Here is a 24,588-nt window from a genome sequence, read left to right as displayed (position 1 = left end):
GACTCATTTACTCATATACAAGTTTTAATAAATTTGATGATGAAAGTGAAATGATGTCATCCTGACTCAGAATAGATTTAAGATCATTTTCATTCATCCAAGTCAAGCTAGGTCAATCTTTATCACTTGCCTATATCAATCTGCACAACTAGCTAGTGTGTCCTTGGCTTGTGTACATCTGCAAATGTGAACAGTAGGACACAGAATTAGGAATTCCCATCTACTAAGAAAGACACTAACATAGTTTACTCAAATTCTGAAGGAGTGGCAAATTCCACAGTCAAGACAAAAAGAAGGATATCTCAGACATGCCAAGCCTAAATTGTTATAAAACAAATCTTTTTCAGGTCAAACAAAGTTCTTCTATTTATCATACTGCTGAAATTTTTCAAGAGATCTACACTGCCAAAGCAGACAACACAGATATCATGCATGACACACACACATGTGCACTAATCTAAAACTCAGTGTTTAAATACACTCCTGCTATTTGCCGAAAAGTCTTCAGTCTAGTCATGAAATCCACAAAGCAAAATGTACTTGTGACTAGTTCAGAAATAAAATAGAAACAGCTAATAAAACTGAGAAACTAATTAAAATTAATACAGGAAAGGGAATAGTCAAGGTAATAAAGCAAAAGTTCATGCACACTCTCCACAAATCCAACCTCTGTCTTTTTCTTCTTCACTCTCAAAGCTTTCCCTGCCATCATGTCGTGGACTAGAAGGAGAACTGTAACTTTCAGATGATGTTTCTCCACACGTATCATGACCAGATCCAGTGTCCAAATTCAGATCTAAAAATAAAAATTGGCATTTTTATTTTTAATCCTGGTATATGGAAGTGAGGTTATTTTGGTCTGCTCATATCATGCTACTTCAGTTATCTGTTTGTTAACCTGTGTTCCTACTTAACTGTATCTTTCCTCCGCATTTTCTATGTTTAAACTCCCCACATTCAGCACTAGTCTGTCCCTATATCTATATAGGGATATACATATAGTGATGACTAAATCCTTTCTGTTAAAGCTGACATTTGTGCATGTCACATTTATGCACAATAGCCAAAAGAATGATCATCCTTAATAATTTTTATGAAGTTTACACTGAATTACGCTGCAATAACAACTTCCTCTGCATGTTAGCAATCAAGTATTTATGTTGAAAAAGATGGAATACTCCTTTATCACACAAGCAAAGACAGAAAGCTAACTCAGCAACCAAGATTAAAATAATATGCCCATTCACAATGAACTCTTCCAGAGCAGGCTTTAAGGAAACTGTATCAACAAAACCTGTTCAAGGAAAGGGAGGTGAAAGACAAAAGTGTAAAATTACTTTCTGGATTCTGAATGGGATCATGGGAAACTCATTTGCTGGAAACCTGATTACAGGATGGTTTAGATCCTATTAGTGAAGTCAAGAAGTTAAGCTAGAATGCTCTGGCCACTGAACTGAACTTTGAATTTCAGCCTCAGAGGTGAAGCAGCAAGATAGACGGACCCTCTCACAGAAAGTATGACACAGGCTAGCTTCAAGGAAGGGTTAGGAACCGAACATGACCCCCAACTCCAACCCCAACCCAAAACCTTGGTGGGTAAAAATCCAGGATGAAAACAGAACACAACAGCAAGTATACCAGGTTGGGGTAAATGCTTAAAAAGCTGCCTTAATGTTTCGATTCTTGAAACCATTTCCTGATTAAAATAGTTCGAACAAGTAAAGGTTTAACCAGTGTTTTTGAATATCCAATACAACCTAGAGCAGCAATATCCGCTTCAAATCACTGAAAACATGATTCTAAAGTGTTAGTCACAAAGTATCAATTCATCAAAGTTGTGTAACTTCAAAGTTGTGTAACTAACTGATGACTCAGAAAAGCTAAAAATAGGGAGAAAAATGGAAGAAAACGTGATGTAGTTAAGATTTACTGACTCAAAATACAACGTTTCATACCATGCCTCAATACAAAGCAAGGCAGAGATTCAGATTGCAACTTGGAGATGTAGTCTTAAGAAAACACCTATCAATAGGGGATATCAGAAGACATTTTGATGTTTGTACACAAACTTCAAGTAGAAAACTCATCTCTGAGGAAGGACTTAATTCCTTCCAGCCTCTGTGGGTTACAGTTCCTTCTCAAAGTGGCCATAACTCTCAGGGTGGTTAATAATATCAGGCAGGCAGTTTTACATCTGTATAGCACATGTGGGTAGCGAGTGGATAGAACTCCCATGGCAAAGCCTTCCTATTTAATTTTTGCACTACACCATACAAAACTACTCAGTAAGTTTTGCTGGACAACAACAGTAATCACTCAGATATGTATACAGCAAAGCTCACCTACAGATCATAATTTCTGCTTGTGTAGCTCTTGACTAAAACTTTCTAAAATTGTCCTGTTTTTGCCAAGTTTGTGAACCGTGAATTCTTAAAATTTCAGAGAAGTCAGGAGAGGAAAGAATGAAAGTTTGATAAAGAGTGCACTCCAAGTAGAGGTAGGAACAAGACAAGGTACTTCCTAAGAGTGCTTTCAACATTCATCCCACTTGGGCAGTATAGAAGAGGGCAAATTCTTTCTCAACTGTCTTCAGTGACAACTAAGTATAGGAAGAGGCAAGGCTGCAGCTGATACTAGAAGCCTGGAAAACAGAGAGACAACAAAGCCAGTGATAGCACAGTCCTCTGGAGGTGGCGGGGGAAGGCTTAGAGATTCAGTTTAGTAAATAGTACAAGTATTTGTCTTATAACTGACTGATGTATAAAAGTATTGGCCTAGACACTAGCAGTCTAACATTGACTCTTTCTGCAACCACCACCTCACTAAGACAACTTATGAAAGGTTTACTAAGATGTTTCCAATTATGTATGAAAGGAGACATAGCCTAAGCAATTGCGTACAGAAGACAAAGCGTCTAGTAATGTTCTAAACAGCACGTCAAAGCACAGACTACATATCCAACATGCTGACTCGCACCCAAACAGATTTCAGATTTGTAATTTCTCTTCTACTGCTGAACAATGAATAAGTCAAAGTCAGAAACTCTGTTTCTTACAAACAGCTTAGAGAAATGTCTTACCTTTTGCTGTCCCTGTGCGGATGTGCTGTGATGCTGCAACTCTAACTCCATTTGTCCTGTTATTCAACCGGCAGTCAGTTTTCTTTGTTTTTTCCCTGTGTAAATAATTTTTCATATGTTTTTCCAAATGCATGGGCACAAATAACCAGAAACGTATGAAAATACAATGCCACTGTAAACAAGGGCAAGGACTAATGTATATATAATGACATTCAAATATAAAATAGACATAACAAGTGTAAATAATAAACAAACAGGTAAAGGCTAATAGCGCAACATATCAGGAATGAAACTGCAACCAATGTTACTAAACACTTTGAATAAAGATCTAAAAGAAAACAGCTAAGAAAAAATGGTGCAGCTGGTTCTAAAGTTCTTTCTGAAAGCTCATGAATGCAACTGAGCCATAGGCCAGGTTAGCATAAAAGCTACAGAGCACTATAGACTATAGAGCAACAAAATCACAAAAAAAATCAACTTGGAACTAGACAGAGTATTAGATAACAGTGGAAATGGTTTCACTTCTTTATAGTGCAGGATCATATAACCCATAGGAAGTTCTCAAGCCCTCTGATACGCAAGTACCTTTAATAAAATTATTTCAGCAAGTTAGCACCCACTGAGCAATGTTAAAGGTTGCAGTTAATCCTTATTTGATTTTCAGGTTTTTCTGGGCAGCTTTACACCTTTTAACTTTCAGATAAATATAAAGGGAAATTCAGTATCACTTAAGAATACACTTCTGCTCCTTATTTTTGCTAAATGACAATTGACATTTTGAGAAGTAGCTACATACAATTACATTCTATTTTTTATGTTACTTCTTTTCAAATGATAAAATAACAATTTTTATGTAGACTAGCCAACAGTATGCCAGCTCTTGTTCTACAACAGCAAACCAAAGCAGCCAACTGATTGCACACATTGTTTACCAGAGCGAACGCATTACACTTTGTTCCTGGATTACTGGTTACATTGGAAACCTACTTTTCCAGCTGTGGCTTTGCTTTCTTCTTGCTTACTGCAGACAGGCCTCGTTTTTCCCCTGTATGCTAGACAGAAAATACAAAGGTATCAGTTAGAAAGCAAAATCTGTATCAAAAAACAAAAGACAAGAGAAGTCCATGACCAATGCACTCACAGTGCTATAACCTTACAAGCATCTACTTGTACAATGCATTCAGACCTTTAGAATCATGCATCTTGTCTGGCATTTATGACACTATCAGCAAAAGACACTGCCAATTACTACTTGGAAATACGCAGAAGATTTGAATCAAATTATTGTTTGGATGCTGGGAGTAAGTTACGGGTCTTTTCCTGTTGAGGATGAAACAAGTGCAATTCAACAAGTACCCCCTAACAACTCCTTCCTTGAAAAGAAGTTGTCTGGTTAATCACAAGGCTTATGTCTACCGAATTTATTGATTTAAGTGGAATTATTTAATGCTTGAGAGGAAAAAAAAGTACATGCGGCAAACTTTTTTCACATTGCTCACATAGTGACAGAGCAGGTACCCAGCCTTGAACTGGAGGTTGCTGCTAAACTGAAGTTTGTAGAATACCACCTAGAAGTGTATTAGAAAGAAATACAGTATCTGCATTATTCTTTAAATATAGTATTACTAGCTGCTAGTAATATCTCCTATTTGGCAATGGAGTAAAAGCTATGACCACTCAGAAGTAACCTCTGCCTATGCTGCATTCACGCATCATTTAAATGGGAAGTAGCTTTTCCTCTGCTCTAATATATTAAAATTTCCTATCCTCAAGCTTGCATATTTTAAGCTTTGATACAGCCCACCACTTCATCTTTTGAAACAAATCTTGATTCACTACCCCACTTCGTAAAATGAGGAAACTATCTTTGTTTGCCTTGCTATAGTCCACATAATAATCAATAGCCAAATTCTTTATGTAGAACAGAAGTAGTATTGAGCAATGATAACATTCTAGGTTTCTCAGATATAACAACAGCAACCTTTCTCCGCTCAATTTCAGTAGCTGATTTTATTTATAAGTACTTACTCTCATTGACTATATTCATACAAAAATTGAGTATCAAAAAGAGAAATGTCACAAAATGTGTATGTGCATCTAGCTGTTAAATGTTAATCTTCACAAAAAATGTTAAGTTACTTATATAGTGCAGGTAAGATAGAACACATACATTTAACTGGTTGTCCCTACCACAGCATTAATATAGTTTAGTTATTAATACAGTTTATAGTTTGTTGTTTACAATTACACAAAAATTCCTTAGGCCTCCTAAAATTCTCTGCTGACAACGGATTACAAGAACTGGACTGATTAGAAATGAGCACTAGACTTTTCTGACTCATACATCCTATTAGGAGAGTTTAGTTACAAATTAATAAACAAAACACACAACTTCGCAAAACAGTAGCAAGAATCTAAGACTTGATGAGGATTTTGGTAATTAAGATAGCCACTATAAACCTGAACTCGGACATTTATTTGTGCAATTTTAGTACTGCTCTTGTTCTTCATCTTTTAAAGCTAAATGCAATGATGCGTAGTGGACAGTCTCCTCAGTCCAACGTTTCAGAACACTGCTTTAAACAAAAACACAGAAACACACCTGGTCAAGTAGGTTTGTACAGTGCTCTGGATGCTGCTGCACAATACAGCTTTTTCTTCTCCAGTCTATTACCCCATTTTGCTCAGAGTGCTGTATGTTAAGGCTATCCAGTGAAGAACATTTTGCACTGCTAGTGCTGCTGAAAGGAAAAAAGTTACACCAATGTGAACAAAGTTGCAGGCTTCTCCTACCAATGTACAAATTTTTACATCATGCCAGGAAACAAGAGAGAGTTGCTTTCAGAAAAAAAACAGAAATGGTCAACAGATTTTAAAGATGTAGATTACAGGAGCTCTGGTGCAGTGAAGCAATACTAATGATCTGAAGATGCTTGGACCACTACACTATTTGTCCACTACAATTTGACACAAAATCCAGGATGTCATAGAACTTGAGAGAAGAATTTTCATGGTTATTTCTACACACAAGGTTTTCTTCTTTTGCTTTTTTCACACGAGATTTCGGGAAGCTTTCAAAATAGAAACATATTCTGAATTTATTTTCTTTCTTCCTCAACATTAATAATAAAGCTGGAATTACTTTGTAATCATTATTTCAGAATTCATGAGACATTTAAGAAAATGAGTGCATGGCTACTTACAGATCATACTGCAGCCATTTTTATTTGAATTTCAAAATATTCCCTTTGTTTTATGTATTTTGCCTTCAGAGTTGCTATTCAGGGTAGTGCAGGGAAAAGGGAAGACACATTTGGCATTTACTTCAGGCCTTACAATGCCTTCCACTGAAGCTTCTCTTAGCAGCAGCCAGTCAGAAGTGACTTTTAACTAAGTCTGAGTGCACTGGTGCAAAAAGATTCCTGACAGGTCAGTAGGGCACATAAAACTGTCATCTTTTGATCTGTCATTCAAAAATGTGCCCTGCTGGAAACAAGACTATGAGAAATAGGTATTATTTTCAAATTCCGATCAAAATACTTATGCTGAAAATTTAATTTTGAAGCGTCTTTTAATTCAGGACTGTAGTCAAGCTACATGAATGTAACTGCAATAGGAAATGTTATTCAGTTCCCACGATGACAGAAATCTAGCTCACTCCAAAGATGACAACATGCTGAAGTTCCAGCGACTACTTAACAAATACCACTTGAAAAAAGCACTCAAACTATTTAGAAGAGGTGTGATAAGAGTATTCAAAAATAGTTCAAGCAAATGGTGAGAATCCAAGAAGGTCTAAATAGAGAGACACTGAAGTCCATGACTGCAGAGATATGAGCAAAGTCACTGTAGAAACTTCTACCAAATGGTGGTAAGTGAATCTGCCGCCAAATTTTTAGTCACTTCATGTAAGCTATAACATTTCTAAGTTTATTTCACACATCCAGTCTCATTCCTACAAGTAAATCTCCAGACCCTTTCAGGTGCAAGGCTGACCCTACTGAATAAAACAGAAGGCAGACAGATGTAATGTACACATTTTCCCGAAATGTACCAACATTACTTGAGATAAACTGTTCTTGACTGGACAAACAATTGTCTATGTTTAAAAGAGATACAAAATTTCATTCAGTGCTGTTTATTCAGAACCTATAAATAGCAGGCATAGATTTTTAAGAAGAGGAGATGATATGAATAGGAAAGGATTAATAGATTTCTAGCAGCCAAGTATGAAACAGAACAGCAAACCATAACAAAATCTGTATCCATTTTTACTCTTAACATAGTTTAAGTTTTGTGCAACTGTTTGCAAACACCTCCAATGTTTCTGGTTAAGAAACATTAACAGGTGAATTAACATTACAGATTTCTTATATCCATATGTAAAATACTTTAATATGTTTAAGAAGTGCTTCTGCTTACAATGGACTTAAACAAAAAAGCAAGGTACACATGCTTTAGCTATTAAATCAGGGAAAGAATGGACTACCTTTTCCTATAGGAAAATCTTAGACACTACTGAAAGAAAGAGAATCAACAGTACTGGAAGTTTCTAAATATAGAAGGTGGGGTGGTGTGCATGGGAAAGATATAAAATACAAATATGTATAAATGACCAGCTTATAACCATAAAGTAAAACATCAACTCAAGCAGTAAAGATTCACAAAATTTGGGAAAAAAGAGAGTTTCAAATGACCTGGACCTAAAGGTTTATAAATAGGATTTTTTGCAACATTCTCAGCAGAGTTTTAACACTGAACTTCTCTGTATTAGAGAAACCTTTTTAATAGAGATTAATTAAAAAAAAGTCACAAACAAGTTTTAATCTAGAAGGAAACACACTCCCAAGGCGCTAATGAATGATATTCACAAATCTAGCATGGCTGCATTACATCCTAGTACTTACTTGGCAACAGGACTTTTTCCATTATGTTTCTTGTGGACTGTTGTGTGTTGCACTACATCTGGAAAAAAAAAACAAAAACGAAAAGTAATTCCACTAGCAATTCCTATTTCCTCTTTTAGATCAATGCAGCAACTTCAGCTTTCCATTATTAACAGACACTTAATGAAAGGTATCATCATTAAATATACTGGGCTTAATTTACATTGCTGAAATTAACAGGCATTGCATAGATGATGAATCAGTTTGTATGCATAGCAGAATCAAGACTTGGCCCTCAGTTTCTCAGAATAATGAAGAGAAAAACAGGAGCAAAAACAACCCTCTATACTTGCTCACCACTGTTTTTCACGAAAAGGACTAAATGTGTGATTGAACATTACCCAATATGTATCATCAAAGGGCGAAGGAGACAGGATAGGTGAATTCAGTCAGAAAAGCACAGAATGCCATAAATTTTTCTGAACCACTAAAATCCACCTGAAAAGTCTGTGTCACTGACAAGTTCTGAACTAGTGAATGAAGATAAGTCTTACAAAGAAGCACTGCATTCTGAACCTCAAATTTCACTGTGCAAGTAAAGCCTTACAAATAATGTGAGACATGAAAAAGAGTCACTGCCTCAATCAAGAAACAAGATCCTTGGAAACATGGTCTACCCATCTCTTAAAAATAATGGTTAAATTGTAACAAAAGCAACTTTTGTTAATTCTAACTGTTGATAATCTTGATAATCTCGATCTTCTTAATAGCCATCATTTTGCCTGAACTCCTTTCAATGCAACACAGAGGATCAAATTGATTTGGGAAAAAAGAAAAAAAAAAGAAAGAAAATCACAGTTTTAAAACTTCTGGTAACACTTTACTAAAATGACATAATGTTCTGAAATGCATTTGTAGTTTCATCAAGTGAAGAGATTTCTTCTAAGAGCAGCATACAAAACATCATTTGACTATTTCCAAATATATTACAAATTTACTCACTGCTTTCTGAACTCTGTAGAAGAATATGGTAATTTTTTTTAATGAGAAAGTTATCTGAACTGCATATATGGTTTATTCATTGCACATAAGATCTTCTAAGCTTCTTAGTTATTAATGTGTAACAGAGTAAGAATGGTGACATTCTGTGAAAGTGACTATAAGTGCCCAGTGGTCTGTGTTCACATATCAGTCCCATTTCTCATCCTTTCCACCTATTAGAAGCTCCTACTTCTTTGCTACTGAAAACATTGCAAAACTGGCTTGACATTCCTTTCAGAATGAAATTAGTGACCATCCACTAGGCTGCTGCTTCCGCATGTGAATTGTTTTCAAGGTATTTGGAAAACATCAGCTTTCAGACTGCAATCAATATTCACTACAGTCCCAAACAGCTGGAATCTTTAATAACTAGTCAGAGTATCAAGGAAACAAAGGTTAAGACTACAAGGAGGAAGACATGAACATCCTTTCTGTGTGAAACTAAAGCTAGACAAATTTAGCACGTTTAATGCAAAACGGACTGCAACTCTTGAAATGCTGCACTCAACTTGTACCCTGGTAATTGAAGAAGAGGTGGAGATATGAAAAAGCTACAAGCATGATCTTGTCTTAAGTAAATACTAAAGCGTGTCTTCCTGGCTGTTCAAGACAACTGTGAACTTCTGCCTCCGAGCACTCCACCAACAATCCCATTCCTTGGCTTAGATAGCAACCCCCTAAGGAAACCCCTGAAAGTATATAGAAATTCTTCATTTACATAGCACATTTCACCCAAATCTCTCAGCTTTGTACCAATAAAGAAATCAGTCAACTGCAAGATTTCCAGAACTGAGTGTGGTAAAATTCCTCAAAGAACCACCTTTGGTTACACAACTACCTTCCTCCTGACTTGAAGCTTCTGAACTGTCCTCCTTGAAGTGTTCTGGTGCCTTAACCGTCTTCAAAGAGGGTTGTAAGTTACCTGCAGAGAATAAAGTTCACGTAGTAACTTTATAGATCTTGAACAACTAGACAGTTCCTGAATGCTTGCACTAAACTGGAAGCTAGGGAAATGGAAGACTGAAGGTATTGTTTTGTATGTGGCAATGACTCGAACATCATCTCCTTCAAAGTAGACCATCTCCAAGAGTAGAGGCTCTATAGAGATACTTCTATTTTGAAGAAAGGAGCATGCAAAAAAATTGTAAAGCTATGCTGCAATTTTAAAAGCTTGTGACTATGATTACAATACTGGAAATGTTCTTAATATACTGCGCTTGAGATTTTTCATAATCTTTTTGTGCTATGGCAGGAAATGGGAGGAGACCAACTACACTTACTAGAAATTTTTCTGTGACAACTTATACTCCCCCATTATTAAATCATTCATCTACCAAAGGAGATGTAATTTGGGCTAGAGTCTTCTAGTCACCTTAACACAGCTTTGATGCAGATTTTTTGCCATTTTCTGCTAGAAGGGATGGGAAAAGTGGCAATAGTATTTACAGTTTTGTTACAAAAATACCACCGCCATGCCTTGGAAGAGGACTAAGTTTGGTAATGAATCTAACTCTACGAATCTACTTTGAAGCGTTCCAAATTGGTACAGGTAAAAGCATTTGAAAGCTGCTGTTCAAGAGCTTGAAATGTTGATAGGAAGCTCCTCCTGAATATCATTGGCATTGATCATACCAAGCACTGAGAGATCATATTCTAAGAGAGTTTGCTGGAACCAAAAGTCAACTCCATCCTGAAGAATTGTCTAAAATAAAACATTACAAATCAGAAGGGAGTTAATTGATTTTCTGCTTACTGGAACCATGGCAGCATAGGTAATTATGTTTACTGAATATATTACTCAGCATGAGATCCCAACTATCGTTTCAGATATAAAGGCCCTCCACTGAACGGAGAACTAATTTCCATGTAGTTTTTACTAAAATCGTACCTAAAGCATTCAAATACTTCAGAAAGAGTTAATATTTTCATAACATTTCTGCAAAGAGACACATTTTATCTCTAACAGGGACTCAAGACCAATTTAAGCCACAACTGTTTTGTTTGCCACTTAGATCTAAACATCCAGTTTGCAACAAGAATCAGATTCTTTTTTAAAGGTACACTCCTCCCCACCACTGTTATCATTTTCAAAATAAGCCACCATGGCCTAAGTTGCAATTGCAAGAATTTAACAGTGCTGTAAATAAGGTTTCAGAAATACCAAACAGGAAACCCAGAAAAACACAGTGGCCGTTAAAAATAATAATAGGAAAAAAAAAAAAAAAAACATGAGTTGCTCAATTATGGTGACTCTGGCAAAGAACAGTGTGACTACATTTTTCTTAGCACAGCCTGCACCATAGAAAACATGACTGTGAGCTATCTCAGGCAAGTCATCCAATCCCCCTTCTCAAGGGAAAAATAAATATGCTTAGATTTATCACACTATTTAATTGTCCTCTCCAAAGTTCTTCTTATTATCTAACCCACTGTCAGGGCTTGAACACAATAATGGGCTTCACAGCCTCTTCCTCTGCCCTCCCATGGCTTCACCTTCCTGTGCTCAAGGCCAGTCTCTGATATGTTGCAGTTTTGTATCGTTGGATCAGACTGCTGGGAAAAGAGCTGCAGAATGCCTCATGCAGGGCCTCCACCTGTTGGCTTGGGAGCTGCATTTAAGCTGAGGCCCTTGCCTGAGGTATGCTGCAGTTACACCTGTGCCTGGCCAGGTACCTGGCTGATCTTGATCTTTACCCTGACCTGCTGACTTGACCTCAGACCCACCTCATCACTATAGAGTTGTCCAGTGATCACTCTTGGCTGCCCCTGGTCCTACTCCGCTCTTCTTACTGGGGTACTGTGGGTCTGCACCCTACCAATGAGGGCACTGCCCTGCCAGACTTCTCAGCTCCTGGCTTGCTTTCCCTTGCTGCTCCCTGACACCCAAATCTTCGTCACAGCAAGTTAAGCCCAATGCTTTCTCTCTTATCCAGAGAGAACATTCACATTATGACTCTGTGATGTTTGAAGACTTACCTTCTAGCAGTTTTCTCTACTCTCTGCTTAAACAACCAAGTTCCTCATCCTTTTTTCTATCCATCACACATTCTAGATCTGACAAATCCTCATAGACTCTCATGTACCCGAAACTGACAAAAAAAATTGCAGCCACAGCTTTACCAACACAGGAGAATGATTTCATACATTTCACATACTATCTCCCATTTATGATCCAACTATAATCGCTACGTTTTTTTCCTGAGGAACTGCTGTTCATCCATCTTTCTCCTCTAACCTTCCCACTCTGCAGATATTTCTGCTTCGCACTAATGCGGTTGAGTCTACTACACCACAGAACCCTGCACTGGTTCTTTTTCAGACCATCTATCCAATTTGTCAAGATTGTTTTATATTTTAATTGTGTATACCAACGCATTTGCAAGTTTTTCCTACTTAGATGTAGCACACAGATTAAAATACACATATCCTATGCAGCTGGCCTGTTCATTAGTGTGAATCTTTCTGGACTTTGGAACCTATTTCCTCCCTCATCATGCAGCCTTTCACTATAACAGGGTAGTCAAAGTTTTCACAGTAGTAAATTCCAGCCAGTTTTGTACCCATTCTGGACCTCGTTAACTTAACTTGCCCATTAAACTATCATACAAGAATGTCCCAAGTATCACCAGAATCACAAGATGACATCTACAGCTTCTCCACTAGTCACAAGACCCTGATCTAATCACAGAAAAAAAATTAAGCATATTTGTCACAAATACATCAAATTTATGTCAGCTGTCATTCCTCTATTTTCTGCCAAGTGCTTATAAGCAGTCTGAAAACTTAACCAATACACTACTAAGATCTTCTGTAACTTCTGAGGCAATGGTCTCAGTCAGTCTCTTAGCTGTCATTATATAATAAGCACTGAAAGAAGAAAAGTTTCAACAGAAAAAAAGGCCGCATCCTAATACATCCTTACAAGGAAGCTACGCTTAGGTCGCACAAGCAGTTTATAATACACAAGTAACAGCCCCACCAAGGAAATACACTACAAGGCCAACACTCTGAACAAGACTTTGTGCGTTCTGCAGACAGAGCCATCAATTGTGTACTGCATACCCAAACCAATCTTAATTTAAATATCAAGACAAACACTTCATCTACAAAGGAAACTAAAAAAACAGATGTGATTTTTTTGGGTCAGCTCAAGCTTTTTGTTCCAAAGTTTACAACAGCAACATCATTCATTTTCACAGGATTCAGAAAAAGAATAGCAGTAGGCTTAACACAAAAAGCATAAAGAAAAACCTACATTTCCTTTAATGCTTTGTAGTTTTAACTAATGATTTTTAAACTGCCGGAAATATATGGCTTCATATTTTCTCTTCAATACCACTAGCCCACCTGGTGAAATGGCAGTCAGGTCAGAGGAATCTGAGCCATTTTAAGATTTCTTAAAAGGATGCAGTCCCAAACTGTTGCACGTACTCAACTCATTATTACCTATTTTAACAGCATGATGGTACACAGAAGAAGAAAGAAAGAAGAACAGCACAAGCTGATGCTCCATAGCATGCTCCCATCGTCAAAAGCATGTCTGTCTACTGCTGAAGCAATTATTCATTGCCAGTCCTAGAGTTCAAATGTGACCAGTAGAATACAATGTAACGTGAATAAACATAAAGGTAACATGAGCAAACATAATTAGACATGACAGGAAGAATAGTTTTTTATAGAATATTTTTGCTATATAAAAAGTATTAAGACATTTCTTACTGTGAGTGTGCAAAGATTCTGATGAAATTGATTGGAAGAAGTTGTACACTCTCTGATTCCGCAGAAAAGCTTGTGATGTATTTGAAAATAGCTGCCTGAAATTAAAGTGAGAGTTTGTTACATTATAAGTAATATTCGATGTGAATGATACAAAAACACTACAGTACCATTTAGGAGCAAAATATATACTTCCAAAAAAGTCTGAACACTTGAATTTGCCCATTCAGTACACACAGTGGCAAATGCTTTGTTATTCAGAGCTAGTGTAATGCTGTGCTACAGTCAATATGACAAATTAGTATGATGGGGTTTTTTTTAATTAAAAAGGTACGCACTTTTGGGCCATCACAGTTTGAATATTTTAGCCACATGTAACATGTTAATAAAGAGGAGTTTGGACTAAGTCAGAAAATCATTACACCTTATACTTAAATTTTTTTTTAAACCGAGAATATGTTTAATTTCCCAAAGTCATGCACTTGTTCCTTAAATATACTCATTTGGTTAAATACAAAGTTGAATTCACCTATAAGGTCAGTATTTGAGGTTCATAATTATCTCCAACAGCAAAGGGCAGCATTCTCAAAATTTTTTGGCGCTGGTCTGAATCTGTTCAAGAGGTCAGTGACAACTTCTACTAGCTTCAAATAAGGAAATAGGCCAGGAATGTATGGTTTTGAAGCCTCATACCAAGTTTTCAGGTTTTGCTTGCCAATAAGAACCAGCCAGTTCTATTTGGGGGTGGGGGGCAATTTTGGCAATCAGGCATGTAGTTAAGACCTCGAAATAAATATAAATCTATCCTGAACTGATGTTATGAGGAAAAAAAAAAGTTACATACAGTAATGCTATTGTCAAAAGGTTCACTATGTATTCACATAGCATTCCAGGATAGTCACAACAGCGTTTGTAAATGGTAATTACAGTTCCACATTACAACATAGCCAGATATGTACAAAAGATTCCCACACTGAATCTCTTGGGTATGTAATTATTCTGCAGTGAGGCTTTACAATCATCATCTGTTACAGGTATGTACTCTTCAATCAACCTTTATTTAAACACAGTTTAAGAACTGAATGTTTATTAGTCAAAACTATTTGCACAGGCCTAGTTTTTTGCTTGACAATCAAGCCAATAAAGAAGAAATAGTATTACTGGTCAAAATAAAAGCAAACGGGGAAGCAGGAGGTTGAGGCACACAGAAGCTTCTATAGCTGAGATACTGAGACAAAACCCAAAAAATCTGAGAGGCTTCTGTCCAAATGCCTGCAGCATGCAGAACAGCATCTTGAAAAGCAGTCCCTGATGACTTCAACAAGTACCCTAACTCGAGGGATGCTCTCCTTAACCTGATCAATAATTTAAGTATTTTAGCACAAGGTTGAACAACCCTGACAAAAAGGAATGAATCTAATAAAAGATACCCATAGTAAACCAAAAAAAAGGAGGAGGGAGGCACATCAAAATCCATACTGCTGTTTTGACTTACAGGATTTGACCTACTTGTCCTATATCCCAGCACACATCCTAATTGCTAGATAGTATAGCTGGTTATGGTCTATCTGCCATTTTCTCACATCTGTGTGAATTGCATTTAATGTTATATACATGCTTTATTATTACTGTTCAATCTTTTCCAAATTATGTTGTGTGTCTTGCTCTATCCTGCCTTAAAATAAGAACATAACCTGTTGTAGATGCTTTGTTTTAAATTATATCACCCTTGTATAAAGCACGTAGGACCCTTGCTGAAGTGCCCATCATTTCCATATAATGCTAACCCAGGACAAACATTTTCGTAATTGTATGATAACTTTAAGAAGTGCACATCATTGAATTTTAGTAGCAGATTCTCAATTTAAAAAGTATTATAAGTATCTATTTCATCATTGTCTTCTGGCTTCCCTCATGAAGTGTGTCTACAGAGCAGAATTTTTACCATCCCTAAAAGGCACCTGGTTTGAATTTGATCACTTCTCAGGTGATACATTTCAGGTAACTTGCTAAAATATTTACCTGACTATGGGCTCGAGATCAGCATGCCTTCGCTCTTCCTTCTTCTGAAAACCCTGATTTAGTGCTCTTAAAATTGTCTTGTCAAATGCTTCAGAAGACAGTTCCTTTGGAAGCTGAGAAAAAGGTTAAAAAACGTCACCTACTCATTTTTCATATTCAGAATATCTTTGTTGAATCTTTATAACTTTTTGCACCAAAAAAACCTCTACCATTCCAGTTACAATAAGATAATTTGCATACTAAAGGTACAACAAATAATCATAATTTAGTTTTGCTAGACAAACACTTTGCTGTAAATCCTCAAATCAAATTCAAGTGTATGAAGCTTTAAAACTCTGCTTAAAACAAAATTCAAAAATTGACCACTACCATGTTCTTTTTCCAGTTATTTACAGCCTTTTTTGATTTATTTCTGGAAAACTTTCACACAAAAAGTCTGAAAATAATGCAAAAATTACTAGGGAAGACTGCATGCACTATACTCACTGTGTCACTTAACTAGACTAAGTTATTTCAAAGAAAGAGGAGGAGAAAGGAGACTATTTCAAAGTTAAATAATGTACAACATTTCAGTAGGCAATATTGAGATTACTCAACAGCAAGTCCTTCTCTAGCTGCTATTTATGCTGAACTTCTAATGAAAATTCCTAAATAATTATGACTGTTTCTAATGCCAGTATGACAAAGTGAGGCCTTCTGATGTCCTCATTTAGAAGGAGAAAAAAAAAAAATAAAGCAAGCAAATGTCACTCCTATCTTCAAAAAGAGCAAGGAGGAGGACTCAGGGAACTATAGGCCAGTCAGCATCACGTCGATCCCTGGAAAGATGGAGCAGCTCATCTTGGACACCATTTCCAAGCACGTGAATGTGATTGGGAGTAATCAGCATGCATTCATGAAGTGGAAATCATGCTTAACCATCCTGATAGCTAGTGCATGCTGTCTGTCTTGACTTCAGTAAGGTTTTCGACACCACCTCCCATAACATCCCAATAGGCAAGCTTAGGAAGTGAGGGCTAGGTGAATGGACAGTTAGGTGGACTGAAAACTGGCTGAATGGCAGAGCTCAGAGGGTTGTAATCAGTGGTGCAAAGTCTAGTTGGAGGCCAACAACTAGCAGTATACCCCTCCCCTCCAAGGGCTCAGGACTGGGTCCAATCCTGTTCAACTTATTCATCAGTGACCTGGATGAAGGGACAGTGGGCACCCTCAGCAAGTCTGCTGATGATACAGAACTGGGAGGAGTGGCTGATACACCAGGGGGCTGTGCTGCCATTCACAGGGACCTCAACAGGCCGGAGAGATGGGCGCAGAGGAACCTCACAAAGTTCAACAAAGGCAAGTGCAGGGTCCTGCACCTAGGGAGGAAGAACCTCCTGCACCAGGACAGGCTGGGGGCTGCCCTGCTGAAAAGCAGCTCTGCAGAGAAGGACCCGGGGGTCCTGGTGGACAACAAGTTGACCAGGAGCCAGCAACGTGCCCTTGTGGCCAAGAAGGCCAATGGTCTCCTGGGCTGCATTAGGCAGAGCATTGCCAGCAGGTGAAGGGAGATGATCCTTCCCCTCTACTCAGCCCTAGGGAGGCCACACCTGGGGTCCTGTGTCCAGTTCTGGGCTTCCCAATACGAGGCATGGAGCTGCTGCAGTGAGTCCAGCGAAGGGCCACTAGGATGATGAAGGGAGTGGAGCACCTCTCATATGAGGACAGGCTGACAGCGCTGGCACTGTTCAGCCTGGAGAAGAGAAGCCTGAGGGGGATCTTATCAAGGTGTTTAAATATCTGAAGAGGAGGTGTAAAGAGGATGGGGCCACTCTTCTTAGCGGTGTCCAGTGACAGGACGAGAGGCAACAGGCACGAACTGAAACACAGGAAGCTCCATCGAAGATAAAGAAAAACTTTTTACTGAGAGGGTGACTGAGCACTGGAACAGGTTGCCCACAGGGGTGGAGTCTCCTTCCTTGGACAGATTCAAAAGCTGTCTGGACACATTCCTGGGCAACCTCCTCTAAGTGATCCTGCTGGAGCAGGGAGGGGTTGCACTAGATGATCTCCAAAGGTCCCTTCCAACCTCAACCATTCTGTGATTCTGTGAAAAATTCTCCATTTGTAAAGAACATTCCAGCATTTAAACCAAAAGTATTTTCTAGAACAAAGATTTTTCACACTTCCAACTTCCAAAATAAAATATTGGAGTATGGGAAACCTGATGGAATGAGTTTTTTGTTTTGCTAAAAAAATCTAAACAGAACTAGTGCAGTTAAAAGAACAAAGCCATTGCAGCAATGCTTTTCCTCAAGTTAAAAGCTGTGCTCTTGCTAATCTGGTTAGTCTCTCCCATCAGTTACAATCAACAGCACTAAGCAACTTACACTAGAGCAGCATCTTCCTCTTGTGCATCTGAAATGCATCCAGTGTAGAGTGCCAGCTGAGTATCACATACTGCCAGTGGTACAATAGCAAAGCACTGTAATTCTTTCACTGAATGAAGTGCTACAAATAAGCAGACACTATGTCTAATGTAGGCAATTGCCTGGCAATATACATAGGATGAACTTGTGGAATCCAGACAGACAGTTAGTACAATGCTATTGCCTCTGAAGTATATTAGATATAAAACCACATCGAAATGCTGAAAGCAGCTTTTCTTAACTGACCACTTAGGCTTTAATACATGCTATTGACTGCTTCCGACTGAAGGATTGGGTAGTACTAACCAAAAGGTCATCAAAGCTACTGCAGATGCATGCAAACTTCTTCCTGTTCTGGTGTTTTGTCTTGAAATTTGTGTAAGGAAACAGACAACTTTTTTCTTTAAAACTTTCATTAAAGGGATTCAATTCCTTTTGTAGTTAACAAAGATTCAGACCTCTACAAATCCAAGATTAGGCGCTTACTGCCTTAACTCCAAGATAATGAAATAGCCTTGTTGCTTCAAGCTTGTTAATCTTTCCACATACATGCAAAGTTTTCCACCCACAAGGAACTTTATGTTTATCATCTAAGGAGAGGTGCCCTTTAAATGTAAGGCATCAGAGTTATCCCACATACTACCTTAGCTTTTTCTACTGTGAAACAATTTTTACAGTTATTTTACACCGTCAGCAAGCTTAGAATTTCCTTCCAATTATTTTGACCATTCTTTTCTGTCCATACAAAATAGAGCGTGCTACCTAATGACGCCATGCAGATCAGAAAAAAGGACAGTAAAAAGCCAGAATGCAAGTGTATATGAACTGAATAGCACTTACACTTTTTCTTTGTTTTTCAAAAGCAAGATACAAATTCAAACCTGGTTTATTTAACAATTCCCTCTTTCTTCTTTTCTTAGGGTTATCAAACCAATACAAACCAAACAGACTTTTCAGCTATGCACATTCTCCACGAAACCACCTCACAAAGCTCTTAGCAGCTTGTGGGCATCTTTCTCATATCCCTCCATCTTCTACATATCGAGACGCTCTTGGTGTTGGAGCACTCAGCCAGCATGCAGAACACTCCACTTCTGGAGAGTTGCTAGCCAGTCAGACCGGACAGCTCTGCAACTGTACATTTTGGATCTTGTTTGCCAGGCTCTCCCTATTACTCCTGCTGGCAGCAAGTACGTACTGGAAGGTCCATTCCAGAGGCTGTTGTGCATCTCCACTTTACAGGTAGGAGAGCAAGCATGCACCTCAATGATACTCATTCCAAGAGCTGTGAGGAGCTCATATGACAGCCCTGCTTTTAAGATTCTCTTCAGTAGCAGAGGTACACATGCTGTGTTACGGGACGCCCCATCTCCAAGCAGATGTTCCACCTATAATTCAAACCCTAACGAACAAAGCTTTGGGAATTCTTGGAACTACATATTCCAACTAGATTAAAACAGCAAGTTAATACTTCTTTATTTTTACAACACTAGAAGACCATATGATTGATAATATTGATCAATAAAATTGATAATTCATACAGTAAACAACACAATAACCTTTGTAAAATAACATGATTTCCACTTGCAATTAACACTGCAGTAAGAACACCAGATGCTATCAAAACATGCCTGCAACAGATCTCTCATTAGGGCTCTGAACAGGAAGGATTTTAGATACAGAATTTGCCATAATAGGTAGAACCCAAAATATTACATGCTGGCCGTGAAGCACACAATTCAAGGTCATCACATTCCTGGGGTCTACATGTGGCCTACACACAGATGCATTTCTTGTTTTGTGAAGAAAAAAACTTGAGGGAATATGTGTATATTCAAACACACATATAATACATACATGTCATATATTTGTATGTATATACACGTAGTTGCTAGATTTTCTCAAATTTAACTCTTTAGGACAGTGAATATATCTTTGTTCTACTGAAGAATACAATGGTAAAATTAAGAACTGTAATGCTCATTAATTAAAAATAACAAATGGTGCTCTGCAGATCATTTAATATGGACACCAATAAGCAAATGAGCAGTTCTTGTACCTGTACATTAACTCTGTGGGTAATACTAAAAATCTGACAATTTTGTGGTAGTTCAACTATAGGTTTTATGAGCAGTTCGTGATGAGCCAAACCCTGTCTCCTGCTGGCAAAAGCCACAAACATTCTATTGAACTTCACCTGTCAAGATGCTCAGCACATTCTATAATTTAACACCATAACATACATGATTTAATACAATTGTAAAGTGCAAAACACTGATAGCATGCTTTTGTTTCTGCAATTACATCCCAGAAATTACAACTCTCCTATATTACTTCTGAAGTTGTCAGGTATATAGCACTACTTTTATACTTCAATACGTACTTTGAGCAGGAATTCCTGAAGCTCCTGGTGTGTTTTTGTTACACATGTTACAGAAAGATCAGACCAGGTTACCTGATATGGAAGGAAAAGAGAATAAGGAAAGTTACACATTTCTTTTCCTAAGATCATACTAGTTAGTGGATTTTACCAATTCTATAGTTCTGACCACCTCAGTATAATATGTAACATGCAGCTAAGTAAATACCAGACAAAACAGGGATAATGTCGTACCTTTTCAAAGACACATACTAATTTTGAACGTACATTAGGATCACTTCAATGATATTTGTGGATAAATATAACAGGAGAAAATTCAGATGAATGCAATGAAGTCACCAATGACTACTTACTAACTCCAAAAGAAGCCAGGTAAAAGGCTGCATAATTACAGGAGTTGTATCAAACAGATGTTAACTCCAAAATCCAGGCACCACAGCAAAGGACTGAAGGTCAGATATACTGGATAGTTCTCCCTAACTTAAAAATCTTTTTGTTTATATTATCTATAAAATATTTTTTATCTGCCTCAGGCTTGAATCTTATACAGTCATGTAAAAGTTGCTGCAGGGTACAATTCATAAGAAGTACTGCAATTTTCTTAAGGAGTTGCTCAAGAATAAACATTTTGGTATATTCTTGTATCCACGTTTCAATAGCTTATTTTTCTGACACAACATGCTGGTAGTAAAACAGCACCTTCACGTGCACATTTTGAGGAGAAAAAAAAGAAATAAGCTTGGTTAGATGAGAACTGCCTGGCTTTAAGCCCACCTCTGAGCTTAAGATTCCCATTACACGCATGGGAAAATCCTGCCTAATGGGAGCGGACATGCCAATTTATAAACATTAATTTACTCTAAAGAGCTGATAGGGTAATGTTAACCACCAACTGCCTTCAATTTAGACCCCAGAAATGCCAGTTAGCTGCTACTCTTGGTGACCTCAGTTGGGAAGCTATGATTGTAACTGCTATTATAACTTTAAAAAGGCAGTGCCTATGGAAAGCATAAAGTGATCTGCAGAGAGGAGCAGAGTATATAGCCACACAGATGAGAAAAGGAAACTCCTCCCTAAAGGAAGTAATGTGGAAGAGTTTTGAGTTTACTCAAATGCTTCCCAAAATATCTCCAAACACTCCCTCTTTAACAAAGAAATTCAAAACCACTGTCAAATCCATCTACATGCTAGAAATCCAAAATAGTTTTGTGACTTTAATTTAAATATTAATAAACCATATGGGCACTCTGTACAAACCTCTCTTGTCTGCTAGTGCTTCTTACCCAGTACCAAGTTTACAGATTATTCTGTAAAAAGATCTGTGGTAAAGTTCAGATGTTTGGGTGAGTTAACTTTTAAGACTTTGAAGACTAAATTCCACATTATTCTCCTCAGCAAAAGAAGGATGAAAAATTTTAGGCAAATTTCATATTAAAGCATTATCAAAAAAAGATATCAGTTGGCACTACTTTACTTCAAAAATAGGAATTGTAGAGATGTCAATTCAACTCTGATTTTAAGCTTCTCATGACACCATAAGACAAGATTCTGTAATCCACACACACTTAGAGGACACAATATCAAGCTCCAGGATCAACAGATCAATCTTCATCTTAAAATGGCATATTTAGTCTGCATCTTCAAAGAACTCCCACGAGCCACTTCAAGTGGCCAGCTACAATGTTCCATTTACAACATTCTTTTGTCTTGGGGGAAGGGAAAAAATTGTGAGATTTAACTCTATGTCCAAGCCTGGTATATCACCAGGCTCTTGCATCTATTTACCAAATGACTCATAATGTTAGTCAGTCCTTGCTAAGAAAATTACTACTTTGACTCAGTTAGAACATCATTGCCAACAGCCTTGGCAACTATTACTTAAGACCTACAGTGTTTAATACCAGACCTCAGTACTTAAAGCTTCTTTTCCAAACTAGCAGCAAGCAGTGTTTCAGTTTTGTTTAAAACTCACTCGTGTAATTATCTTATGCGTTGCCTCTGGCTATTATCAGATATAAAGAACATACCAGGTAGGCCTTCAAATTTGTTGGTTTTTTTTAAGCTTGTTTTTCCTTTAAAAAGGGGGAAAAAAAGCAGTTTTGTCAAAAACCACAAGAGCTCTTCTTGTGGCAAACAATCATGAAGGATCTAAGATAACCATATGACTCCAAGCAGTACATAGCTACAGACACAAGAACTGCACTCCTATGCCATTTTAGGAATGAAACAACTAGCGTTCTTTATAGTGCCTGCCTCAAATTACTAAAAGTGAAGTTTCCTGAAGTAATATCAAATACCTGGCTGCAGCTGTTGCTTTATATCTCCCCAACTTATGCTCACAGTTACAGAAAACACCTGCTCTGCACTCAAAAGAAGGAATCCAAGAGAATTATACAATAATTTCATGAATTTCTGAAGAGCCTAATGCAATTAAAAATTGTCTTCTGAGCAGGTATTTAAAAACAAACTGTATAACCTCTAGAATGTTAAAGTAAATATCTTCATGACATCTGTGAATTGCAGAGGTATTTGCTTACTTTGAATGTGTATTCCAAATGTTTGTCAGCCCTTTTTCTTGGTACTCCTTTCAGGGTTATCTTCTCAATGTGTACAGCTGAAAGAAAAATAGCTTACTGTTTATGTTAAAATTGCATTTTGAAAATGTATTACCTAGCTACTCTGAGAATCACCATATGCTATTTACTGACTCACACAACCCCACTCCTTCTCAGATGCTATTTTACTATAACAAACTGCAGGGGGCAGGGGGAGCCATGTTCTTGAAGTATTTCTCTGGCCTGACTACAACCCATTTCATTGCAAATTACAAGAATTTGTTCATTACCCAAGATCTTCTTTGGGCCTAATGTTGCATAAATACAACAACGGGCCTTGTAATCGCTACAAGCAAGATGACAGTTAAGCAAAGTTAAATTGTGTCTTTATTCCAAGTAGTAACAAATGCTCAGAAAAGCCAGCAACAGTGCCTTCCATCTCCATGTTTCTGAAACATCGAGTAGCAGTGAGAGCAAACTAAGACAGAAGGACCAGATTTTTGAAAGGCACCAAGGTGGAAGACAATAGTTGGGGAAGACCTGAAGGAGACAGAAGTAAGCGTTAGCAGACAGAAAAGGGAAGAGCAGAGGAAGAAAGCTACTACGATAATACTGTAGAGAATGTTATTAGATTGGATTGAACTGAAAAAGGAGGCGGGTACTCCAAAGTACTTTAACATTCCTTCCCCATAGCCTACTGTATAATAGATAAGTTCTGGCTGTAACTTGGTAAGAAATGGCACTGTAAGGCTCTCAGTGTCTGGGGATTTTCTTTGGGGACAGAACACTGTTCAGGTAATATTCTTCATAAAAATCATCGTGCAGCCAAGATGGGTTTTTCACTTTTTTTTTCCCTTTCCTTCCCTAAGAATTCAGTAAAATTTTATTCCTTTACAAACATTAACTCATCTTGAAATGTAAACAATTTTAGCTAAAAACAATTCTTTATCAACCCAACATCATCAATGCTTCCTTTCAATGCTTTTGAAACGTTATTTCTGGTGTCTTACCAGCTCACATTTTCCTTTCAATGTTTAACTGCACTTTTACATGGAATATATTGAGAAGTACAGCCTCCTGTGAGTGTTTGTTAAAAAGCTTATTCTTGCAGATTAGCTAATTACCATCTTAATTTAACTGTAACTATAACAGAATTCATTTAAGATGTTTAAAGTATAAAACCAGAATCCCCATCTGAACATGGCAGTTCTAGGAAAAAGAGAGCTAAGCATTAACAATCTCCTTAATAGAATAATAAGCAAGCATATAAGCCTAACCATAGTACTATAGCTCTCAATTTCTGTATTAGAAAGGCTGACAAATACTGAGTTGGAATGGTGTACACTGGCTGTAGCCCTTTACCTGGGAGTAAAAGAACTGAACAATCAGTTTGTTTTTAGCAGCTAAAGACAACTAATTATTCCATAACCAAAGAAATCTGAGATGAGTTAAGGATACTAGGTAATAACATACATCTGTATACTATGAAAAGTCAAATGTT

At 37.5% G+C, this 24,588-nt stretch overlaps 1 protein-coding gene across 4 annotated transcripts in view; it reads right to left on the bottom strand.

The window, feature by feature from the left end:
- ZCCHC2 (zinc finger CCHC-type containing 2) overlaps window positions 1-24,588 on the bottom strand; it is a 45,681-nt gene that overhangs the window by 4,583 nt on the left and 16,510 nt on the right. Inside the window, exons 3-12 of one of the 4 annotated variants that reach the window (XM_026115639.2) lie at window positions 23,070-23,146; window positions 20,536-20,607; window positions 15,745-15,857; window positions 13,726-13,820; window positions 9,845-9,928; window positions 7,987-8,044; window positions 5,682-5,820; window positions 4,067-4,131; window positions 3,080-3,174; window positions 668-796 (exon numbers count right to left, since the gene is read on the bottom strand). In XM_026115639.2, coding sequence (XP_025971424.2) covers window positions 668-796; window positions 3,080-3,174; window positions 4,067-4,131; window positions 5,682-5,820; window positions 7,987-8,044; window positions 9,845-9,928; window positions 13,726-13,820; window positions 15,745-15,857; window positions 20,536-20,607; window positions 23,070-23,146 — 927 coding nt within the window. The remainder of the gene's footprint in view (window positions 1-667; window positions 797-3,079; window positions 3,175-4,066; window positions 4,132-5,681; window positions 5,821-7,986; window positions 8,045-9,844; window positions 9,929-13,725; window positions 13,821-15,744; window positions 15,858-20,535; window positions 20,608-23,069; window positions 23,147-24,588) is intronic. The other 3 variants (XM_026115640.2, XM_026115641.2, XM_026115642.2) reach the window with 3 other exon arrangements.

This window comes from Dromaius novaehollandiae, chromosome 2, assembly GCF_036370855.1.
Source record: "Dromaius novaehollandiae isolate bDroNov1 chromosome 2, bDroNov1.hap1, whole genome shotgun sequence".
NCBI classification, from domain to species: domain Eukaryota; kingdom Metazoa; phylum Chordata; class Aves; order Casuariiformes; family Dromaiidae; genus Dromaius; species Dromaius novaehollandiae.
This window is presented reverse-complemented; position numbering and strand designations above follow the sequence as displayed.